At 44.0% G+C, this 11,194-nt stretch overlaps 1 protein-coding gene across 1 annotated transcript; it reads left to right on the top strand.

Annotated features, from left to right (window-relative positions):
- The first annotated feature begins 2,600 nt into the window (after positions 1 to 2,600).
- On the top strand, positions 2,601 to 6,196 carry LOC142889390 (putative phosphatase phospho1). The gene is made up of 2 exons (XM_076028102.1): positions 2,601 to 2,703; positions 5,338 to 6,196. Exon 2 carries the CDS (start codon positions 5,376 to 5,378, stop codon positions 6,168 to 6,170), a length of 795 nt encoding a protein of 264 aa, XP_075884217.1. The 5' UTR covers positions 2,601 to 2,703; positions 5,338 to 5,375; the 3' UTR covers positions 6,171 to 6,196.
- Positions 6,197 to 11,194: the final 4,998 nt, after the last annotated feature.

Genomic DNA, 11,194 nt, shown 5'->3' with positions numbered 1-11,194 from the left:
ATATATATATATATATATATATATATATATACATATATATATATATATATGTGTGTATATATATATATATATATATATATATATATATATATATATATATATATATGTGTATATATATACATATATGTATATATACACACATATATATATATATATATGTATATATATATATATATGTATATATATATGTATATATATATATATGTATATATATATATATATATATATATATGTATATATACATATATATATATATATATATATATATATATATATATATATATATATATATATATATATATATATATTTCACATCTGGGTTTAAATACCAATTAACTTATAAACAATTAACTAGAAAAAACTTTAATCCTTAATTGAAAGTTAAAACAAATGCTCCAAATTGTAAAGACAGTGGTGAGCCTTGATGTGCACTTACACACACACACACACATATATATATATATATATATATATATATATATATACATATATAGTTTTTTCTAGTTAATTGTTTATAAGTTAATTGGTATTTAAACCCAGATGTGAAAGATGGTGTGTCTTTTGCAACTGGTCAGTAACAGAAATTTAAACCGGCACGTTCACAGCGTTCACACCTTCAATATGCAAAGACTCGAAAAATAGAAAACCCACTAAAATTGTAGGCAGAAACCAAACATATTTAATGACATAATAAGATTGTCCTGCAGAGAAGAGGAAGAGCAAAGCAAGTCTTTTGTCCAAACAACGGCTGAATTACCAGAACTTTATATGGTGAATAAAATAGTTCATTTGAAAACAGGTTGTGGCATTTGCAAAACTCAAAAAGTCAACGAGTTTTTGAGTTTTGTGTTTTTTAATTGTTTGCAGTTTCCCCTTGGGTATTCTTCTTTGTGCATCTAAAAAAAAAATGAAGACAGCATGATGTCATTTTCTTGAATGAAATTGCCCTGTTCTGGTTTATGGCTGAAGAAGTGACTGATGTTGGCCTTGATGAATAGATGAGGAGCTCACCTGCATGCCACCACAGGAGGAGTAGCAATGCGCTCAACACAAAGCCAACAATCACCATTAACAGCTGCCATGCTGTGGGAAAAAAAAAACTAAATTAAACTTATTGTAGTAACCAAACATCTGCAGTCTTATGCTTGTTTTCATTTCTGTAATGATCCATTTTAAACGGCCAGCATTGTGGAACATTTAACTGGTGTGAAAGGGAACAAACAAACAAAAAAAACAAACACATTTAGAATATTAAAAAGTATTAAAAAAAAAAAAAATTAAAACGATAATGAAAAATAAATGATTTTGAATGATTGATTGAATTAGAAAAAAAATAACTAAATCATTTCTTATTTGCTTCTATCACTGACAGTCACATGCTGTAACACTCACCGTCTTGACAGTTAAAACCGGCGTAACCAAAATTACATCTGAAAGAAAAGGAGAGGAAGATGAATTGCATTTATTATGTCATTGCATAAGTCCTAAACACAAGGCAACATCTTCAACATGGTCATAGGCAGATGACGGCCCTCTGGAGTCTGGATCTGCTCTGGGTTTAATCCCACAGGGTAGTTTGGCCACTGTCGCACTTTGCTTGCTCTGGGGGCCCAGTCGGTTCCTTTTTCTCTGATTGTACAAAGCGCTTTGAGACGTCTTTGGATGTGATTTAGCACTGTACAAATAAAAGTTGATTGATTGATTGATTGATTGATTGATTGATTGATTGATCGATCTGTGGCCCTTACTTTGTACATCCAAAATCAGAAACAGCCGTGAATCCATTCGGACAGACTGCAAAAAGAAGTTAAATGACATTGTGATGGTTTTATTTTTCACGACAGATCGGTGTAGCGACCGCATCACTGCAGATCACACACACCGATCCTCCTGTTGATCTCACACTCCATCTTTTCCTCACTCATGAACAAGACCCCGAGATACTTGAACTCCTCCACCTGAGGCAGGATCTCTCAACCGACCCGGAGAGGAGAAGCCACCTTTTTCCGGTTGAGAACCATGGCCTCGGACTTGGAGGTGCTGATTCTCATCCCAGCCGCTTAACACTCGGCTGCAAACCGCCCCAGCGCACATTGGAGGTCCTGGCTCGATGAAGCCACCATGGCCACATCATCTGCAAAAGGCAGAGACACAATCATGTGGTTCCCGAGCCGGACCCCCTCCGGCCCCTTGCTGTGCCTGGAAATTCTGTCCATGAAAATAATGAACAGAACAAAGGGCAGCCCTGCCAGAGTCCACAGATACGAATACACATTGTGCATATTGGAATTGCTTAGCCCTTAGAGGATAACAGGTCAAACTCTTTGGAGCTGACCAAGTAATTTCTGATGATTTTCAATTGAAATGATGTGGTCTCAGGGTTATCGTAGAGGGTTTGGGAATAGGTCTCGAGTTATGTTAAATGGTTAGGTAAGTTCAATGGGATTACAGACTGCGCAACAATTTGTGCCAGCAGTATTTTATTGCCTGTGTTCTTTAATGTTTAAAGTATCATGGGAATTTAGCTCATGATATTAAGAATAAAGCCACTTTGGAAGAGAATAGAGCGCTTTGTCAATGCGTTGGCGGGTCGGAGTAGTTTGCTCTTCCCTTCAGCTGACTTCCAACATTGAAGGCTCATCGTTTATATCAACGTTTGCTCAGCATCTCTCCCCCTTCTCCTCTTCCTACGCTGCAACCCAGGTACTTGTATGAAATTTGCACCAACTCTACATTTACATTCAAATGAGTAAATACTCGAAAAACTCAATTACTAACTTTACTCACTATACTGAATTATGCATTGTCATTTTTACTTCTTCTACTTCTACTTCACTGGTTGCTAGTAGATCACGCTTCCCCTGAGTTGAGCTCAACCTTTTCTGTCATCAGATAAAGGCCAACGTGTGTCAAAGCGTGTTTATTTGTGTTTTAGAGCTTTGGAGAATATTCCTTTGTGATGTCACAGTACTTCCCGACAGGTGTTCCACCTCGTGGGACTGTCGTCTGATATTCTCTCCCTCCAAACGTGTTAAGAGGAAGGCCTAGCAAGAGGCTGCAGGCTGAGTGTTGTTGCAAGAAGCTGCAAACGCTAAATGTGCTGTTTTCTGGAAATCTGTGGACGTTATGCGAGGATAAAATAATGTTCAGTCCTCTGTGACGTCAAAAAAGGGCACAGATACACCCAGTCAGGTGTTGCACCACCTCATGGCCCACTTTAATGTTAGACCAAGCAAAAAGCCACAGCTATCTGCATCCATGAGCATTTGAGCATTTACCTATTTAAAGGCTATTCTTACCTACTGTCTTTTCTGCGGACCACGTAATTTCCCCCTATTTTTTTCCCCCCCAGAGGTATATAATGTGGGTCCCGTAATGGAAGCCAGCCCTCGGCTTTTATTATGAAAGGTTCCGGCGGAAACGGTGCCTTTAGTATGGCGTGCTTGCCGCGCGCTGCCTCTAAACGGGAAAACCCTCCGCGCTGGGAGTCTCCTTTAAAAAATCTTGCCGCGTCACTGGGATGCGGTGTCTGGAGCCGGACGGTCGCTCACCATCCCGGACTGCATGCCCACCCACCCTCGGTAGGCCCTCTCTTCCTCGGGCTCTTTTATTTCCGGCCGTCCATATTTTTGCCCAATGCTATGCCGTTGGAATCGCGATGTATGCATCTGCGGCGCGCGTTGACCGAGTCGAGCCGAGCCGGTGACTCCTGACGGGGCAGCGGCTGTAAAGTCATTAGTGCGGCGTAAAAACCTCGGGCTACCGCCGCCGCGGGGTTAAAATTAGGCGGCTTAAGTGTGTAAATGTGTCCTCTGAATAACGGAGGCGCTGAAGGACGCGCGTTGCCTTTGCACGGTGCAGAGGCAAGCGAACCCGCAACACAACCGCGCGACATTCCGAGCAGCAAACCCAGCTGATCGGATGTTTTTGCGCCGTCAGTGAAGTGGCATTGTGCTGGGTGTGTGTGTGTGTGTGTGTGTGTGTGTGTGTGTGTGTGTGTGTGTGTGTGTGTGTGTGTGTTGGGTGGCGGGGGTGTGGGGTTTGTTAATCATTTCGCGATTCGACCTGCAGAACTGAAGCTGTCGTCCGTTATTCCGTTGGGGTCTTGGTGCATTGAATTCAGGCTGCAAACTGAGACATATAGTGTCGCTGCTCCCTACAGACTGATGCTATATGTTCTACTGTACTCTGCTGCAGTGTACTGTACACAGCTCTGTGCACAGCGCGAGGTCGCAGAAACCAGAGACCCTCTCGACCCCTTCCCACGGGGGTTTTAAAGGTCATCCCTGCAAAAACAAGTGCGCCTCTGAAAAAGTCCCACACTGTTGCATGCACTGACGCATTGTGTCCAGCCTCCATGGAGTCTCCATGCGAGGACTTTTCTGCTGACAAGTACATCAAAGCCCAAGATCATTCATTGTTACCCGTTACGCGTCCAGAATCCCTTTATTGATTAAAATGACTTTTTCTGATTCTGAAATGGAAGGGACAACTGGCCTTTATTGTTTAAAAGTATTTATAAGATAAAATAAATATTAAAGAAAGTGTATGATAACAAATAGAAAGACGGCAGCGCGTGAGGCAGCAGCTGCCAGTCATGTTCGAGTCGTACGCTATTGAATTGTTGAATTGCATGGATTTGAAAAGCCCCGAGCTGTATGGTATGGAAAAGCTTTCAGTCGGCTTTGCTCTTGTCGCACTGCCGTAGGCTCGTATTCTGTACCGCTTATGGCGAAGGTATGCAGCAACAACTCTCCCCATACTCAAGTTACCACATGCCTGCAACACTGCAGCCCTGTCTTTTGAAATGTATTTGCATCACGGTGGAACTGGCGATGACCCAAGATCCGTATATATGAAATAACTGGGTCAGGGTTTTTTTTTTTTCTCCCTTCTTGAACTCCTTCACCCCTGGAGCACTGAAGGAATGTCTGTGTGTGGAAAAAAAAAACTGCATTGAGATAAGTGTGTCAGTGCTGCACATGAGTGTTTGCGACACTCATTGACGCAATCAATCAGAGAGGTGTAGTCTGAAACGAGATCACAAGGGACTTCAAGGCACTCGGTAAACACCCTGTTTGTCATTTCCCCCCCCCCCCCTTTCCACTCGTGCGTCCTTCCCTCCGTGTGATACATTCCCAAATGGAATGGTTTTTTCTCCTGGAGTCAACCTAGCCTTGCCTCGTGTGCCGCTCGGGTCTAATTGAACCCTTGCAGAAAGTCTCTCCGCTTCCCCCTCCAACAATGTATTTTTAGAAGCTTGTGTGACAGTTTAGCAAAGTTCTCCTCAGAAACCGAAAATAAAAATCCCGCCTTTTTCTTTCTCCCCCGCCGTAGAGATAGACCACTGTCACTCCCCTCCGTCGCGCTGAAAGATGACATCCCCGTCCAACAGCAGCCAGGTGGCGCCCCAGCAGCAGCAGCGACGGCGCTTCTTGGTGCTCTTCGACTTCGACGAGACCATCATCAATGAGAGCAGCGACGACGCGGTGGTGCGGGCCCTGCCCAGCCAGCGGCTCCCCGACTGGCTGAAGAACAGCTACCGAGAGGGCCACTACAACGAGCACATGCAGAAGGTGCTGGCCTATATGGCCGAGCAGGGCGTGTCCAAGGACTCCATCCGCTTGGCGGTGGAGGAGATCCAGCCCACGCCGGGCCTCCTCAACCTGCTCAACTACCTGCAGAGCAACCAGCAGGACTTCGAGCTGGCCGTGGTGTCCGACGCCAACATGTACTTCATCGAGACGTGGCTGGAGCGCGCCGGCATGCGCCACCTTTTCCAGGAGATTTTCACCAACCCGGCCAGCTTCGACGACTCGGGCCGCCTGGTCCTGCTGCCGTTCCACTCGCATTCGTGCTCCCGCTGTCCCGACAACATGTGCAAGCAGGCGATCCTGCGGGAGTACCTGGCGAGGCGGCAGAAGGACGCCGACAACAACGACCAGGAGGGCGGCGCTCCCTTCCAGAGGGTGTTCTACATCGGAGACGGCTCCAATGATGTTTGTCCATCGCTGGCGCTGGGGCCCAGGGACATCGCCTTTCCCAGGAGGGACTTCCCCATGCACAGGCTCCTGCAGGTCCAGGCAGACAATTTCAGCGCCAGCATAGTACCTTGGGTCAGTTGTGAGGACATCGTGGACTGCTTGAAGAAAGTCATGGAGGAAAGATGAGATTGTGTGTATGTGGAGCAGGGGGAATTGGGTTGGGGGAGGGGGGAGGGGGGTGGAGTAGGATGGGTTGATGAGGGCAGACATAGAGCAAACATGCACCAATCACCAGTACTGATCAGCAGCTGCAGTATGCACATTTCAACTACTAGCAGTCATTTAATGTGCTTCTGTTTTAATCACTTTTTGAAAAAAAGAAAAAGAAGAGGAAAGGCCAGCTAAGGAGGGCAGCACATCAGATAAGCAGCCAGAGTCAGCGACAGTTGGGCGTAGCTCAGTAGAAGGACTGATAGCGGCGCTCTTGCAGGGAAACAACAAAAAGCCAAGTCCAAATGTGTCGACGTCGCATATCGCAGCTAGTCCTGTGTAAAAAGCAAAACAAAACAAAACAAAGTTTATAGATGACAGTTGAGACTGCACAAGACACTGACTGCAGCGGGCCAAGAAATAGTTGCTACATGGCGTCCGGTGACATGTTGAATAAACAAAAGGTTTTGAACTTACACAACTTAAAACAGGGTATGACATCGGCATATGTCTAATTTTAGCAGAGGCAGGCGAAATGTTCCCTTGTAATTCCAGGCAGCATGCTAAGCGAACTGGATGCATGTAGTACCAGAAAATAAATACAATCACAAGAATTTGGACTTGCACCCTCTTAAGCTCAATGCTACGCTACGTCATTGGGTGGGAAGATGACGTTAAGAGTTGCCCAAATAACAAATAAGCAAGTTTCTGAAAATGTCAAACTATTTCTGCAGCCCCGCCGCACCACACTTGGGAAGCAAATGTTGTTGCTCTCGAAAGCAAACTGACCAACGACAAGACGTGCAGCATTCATTAGCGGTGCGGATCAAAGCTGTGTTCGCCGTTCACCTCAGTGCAAAGCAGACTTGTAATCCCTCTCAATGTGAAAGTATCAACTCAGCAGTGCATGAAGCGACCCATTCTGAGCAATCCTAACTGTGCAAGTACTTGCCACTGGCATTATGTGTGTTAGAGTGGTCACTGCGGCCTCAGCAATCTATTAAGGTCACATCTGACGACTCTACTTGAACAAAAGGCGACGCCGACTTGCGCGTGGTTCATGCAGTGTCGACTGTGAACAGATATAAGGTGACCGGACCTCTGTTCTCCACACCACTCACTCCTGATACCTAATCTAGGACTTGATTATACAATGGTAATCTACACCAGCAAGCGATCCAAAAGGCGAATAGCTGCAGCCGTGTGTCTGCACTTTGGCCCAACAGTATTCCCTCTGAGTCTGAGTCACTCACAAAAATATATATATTTATTATGATTATATTTGCTTGCTTGATGTCACTGTCCGTTAAACCTATTTAATTTAGTACTGATCTATAGCATAATACAATATAGTCAGTTTTTTTGTTTGACTGTGTCTAGCCTCATAATTATCTCAACATGAAACCTCATTTTGCTTTGTTTAACTCCTAACAAATATGTATGTATTAAGAAAAAGTGTGGAATTTATTCAGGAAATTGTGCATCATGTCATCTAATTCACATATGAGCAAAGACTGTTCCCCCCCCACCCCCCACCCCCACCCCACCCCCCAACCAGTTTGATTCCTGACTGTACTATGTGAATTCTGATGCGTTCAAGGTTTGAGCGTTCATATGCAGGCACTTAAACTGGTTCTGAGGAGAAGAGGCAGCATCAATGTTTGATCCTACTGGCATCAATTTGATTGTATTATTATATCTGTGTGCTGCACTTCCTGTTCACACCATTGCACTTATGTTTGTGTGCGATGAGAGCAGTAAAACAACTATATGGTTGCAGGTTGGTTTAATTATTGATGCAACACTTCTAGCCTTAAAAAGAAACATGTGAAAGTGCTGGAAATTTTCCCATAAAACTGTGTTTTCATTTCTCAGGGAATGCAGAGAAATGTTTTGTCGAGATAATAACAGGAACAAAAACAGTGTTTGTCATCAGTTAGGATATTATGAAGTATACATGTGAGATGCAACAAACTTTAAGGAAGTTGTGAAATTTGCTAAATAGTATTTTAATGTTGAGTTCCGCTCCTGGTGAAGAAGTTAAATTATGCTTTACGTGTGTCTGTGCTCACAGGACTTATAGTTGTGGTTTGAGCAATAACTGAATGCTGTGTTAATAGTAAGAGTTTTTAAGATGACAATAATTTATCACAGATTTTAAAACACAGATTTTTCAGGAATCAAGCCCAGATCTTAATGTTTGTGGTCAAACATTTTAGCAAGTTAGGATGGCAATAGAACAAGCAATTAAAAATCTGTGTTGACTAACAGGCTGTTTTACTTTTAACTTGAATGTGTTTGTGTGTGTGTGTGTTAAGGTCAAATTATGTGTAAATTGTAAGTGTAAAGGGAATATAAAGCCATCATGCGATAAATCTATTCCTGTTGTGTGCTTTACTACAAAGGCTATAAACTATGACCACCCACTTCAGTCTATCGTTAAGATCATTACGACTTTTTGTTTTGTTTTGTTTTTTAGAAACGCTGGAAACATCTGATTTGGCAATGGTGATGGGCAATTTTATTATTTATTATTTTTGTCAATTTAGTCTCAGATCCTGAAGATCTAAATGTGACTTTTTAAAAAAGAGTCCAACGAGAACCCATTATTGCCCACCATGAAAAACTCTTGAATTAAGCAACTAGTGTGGTCTTATATCTTGGTAGAAAATGATAAGACGCCCGAGAACATCTGAAGCTTTGCAGACGAGAAGAAGCAGCAGCAGGTGCCATGTTAATTCAACTACATGTGGAAAAGCAGCCCCAGGCAGAAGAGTCATACAAACCTCCCCTTAACTTGTAGGACCTGCATTGGCAGTTAAAGGGCAGAGTATGAAGTGAAGGACAGAAGAAGTGTGCGCTGATAAAGTGCAGATGGTAGGAAGTCAGCAGTTTGGAAGGACGAGAGGAACAGTTGAGATGTATGATGGACATGGACGCGACAGATGACGTCAGATGCGACTTGTACAGCCACTCGGGCTTGAATAGTGACAGTAGTCTGTTGTTGGGAAGGTGCCCCTGGTCTCGTGTACAGCACATGGCCAGCAGATGGCGCCAGATCGAAGCAGCGCTCTGGGGAAAAAAAAAAAAAAAAGGGGGGGGGGGGGGTTCCTACTGCCACATGTGGAGGATGCAGACAGGAAGTGTTTTGCACCAGACTGATGAGAAAACAACGTGACGACAGCGAGGGATCCTCAGGCACTGGGGACAAGTTGCTGATGCTGGGAAAAGAAAAACTGAACGTGATCGGAGAGCGCAGGGACAGCGAAGGCTCGGGGGGGCGCAGCGACAGAGATGATGTGGCGCTGAGGAGCGGCAACGTCAAGAAGTCACTGGAGTCATTTGTTGATTCAGCTCCCATCTGCTGGACTGAAGTCCACTCAGTGTACCATTCTAGATACGTCTTCATTCTTCAACATCAGTTTTGTTGCTTTCCAGATTTCCGTTGCTTCATAGGTTGACTGAAAATAAGGACAGTTTATTTGTTTTGTTTTTTCACACTTGGCATCAATGTCCATTCACCACTTCCACCAATGATAAGTAATTCCAGTTGTTTTTCTTTTCATTTCAGTTGCTTTTTTTTTCTTCTTTTTTTTAATGATGATTTCATTTTGATAATTGTAATGTTTCTATGACAATTCTCCACTTCAATTGAAGTTAAAGGTCCTAGTGATTTTTCACCTTGTATGTTCAGTAACAACAGCCTACAATCAACAATGTGGAGGGTTGGACTACAGGTACTTTGTGAAGAAAGAAGAGCTGGAGTTATGTTACTTTTAGTGCTCCAGTAGTCGAAGGTTGGACATGAGGGAAGGTCACGGTGAAATGGCTGTGAGTTGATGAAATCTCTGTCCTCATGAAAAGTCAAATGCTGCTCGTATCAAAAATTCGGACAAATGCCCAGGAATGAGAAACTTTATTTACTGTGTCCGAACAGAGGGCCTGAAAACCTCTGGTTGAAATCCGCACAAGTCGCTCGCCCCAGTTGCATCAGCCTCACCGCCTCTGAACCGCCTCCATGTCCGTCTCCTTCTCTGCTCTCTTCCATCCCCGAGGGAGATTCTGAATCATCCTTGTTTGCCATCACATTTGCTGTTGTCAGTCAAGTATCCCCCAAAGATAACATCACCAGGGCCGCAGATCAACTGTCACTTGCAAACCCTTAAAGTTTGCGCTTGATTTGGCTGTGTTATTTATGATTCACTCTGTGTTTCTTCTTGGTGCAAGCCTGGACGTCACTCTGTTCAAAAACAAAACCAGCTGTCGCATCGGAACTTTTTGCGACTCTCAGCTCAATTGACCCTCCCAGAATTGATCCCTCCGTTTAGGACATCTTGAGGCTGACATTGTTCGGCAAGGAGTACATGCCGCGTCTATTACGATTAAATTGGCAGAAGATTACTCGCCATGCAACCCAATTTTCAGTGACCTCCACAGGTAATTGAGTGGATGGGAAACCCAGCTAACATCAATCCATGGAGAATGATGACAAATCGTATTTTGAGGACCCTCAAACCCGTCAATGAAAAGCCTCAGCGCCTCCTGTTGTACCTCTCTGACAATATCCACAGAGTGGCAGCTGACACAGCCCTTCCCCCGCCCAGACTGTGAAAATGCAGAATTAACTTTCCGGGCCTATTAAATGATTGTTTTTATTGACGCCCTCATTGATTCCCCACACCCCCTCCCCTTCGCCGGGAACTGCGTTTCTCCATCTGAGGTGAAAGATAACTCGCTTAAGGGACTTCAGCCTTGTAAGAGGTCATTCAGAATTAGGGTGCAGACTTCCTGTGCCAAACACTATCAGGCTTATTAGAGGTGTAAGTGTTTCCACTCTCCGCTTGTGCGCCTGCGCGATGCTTTCGCTGATAGAGTTTAAAGAAGACAATGCCGGTCAAAAGTCAAGATAATCGTTCCGAGCAGCAGCAGTCGGCTTCGTTTGCAACAAAAGGACTGATGAAGTCTGCCACCACCGGGGTTCACCTGTGTCCTTGAGATAA

Source organism: Nelusetta ayraudi, unplaced genomic scaffold (assembly GCF_046127955.1).
Source record: "Nelusetta ayraudi isolate G7.1 ecotype Tasmania unplaced genomic scaffold, CSIRO-AGI_Nayr_v1 ptg000022l, whole genome shotgun sequence".
Taxonomy (NCBI): Eukaryota; Metazoa; Chordata; class Actinopteri; order Tetraodontiformes; family Monacanthidae; genus Nelusetta; species Nelusetta ayraudi.
Note: the sequence above shows the minus strand (reverse complement) of the source record. Positions and strands in the feature narration are given on the sequence as shown.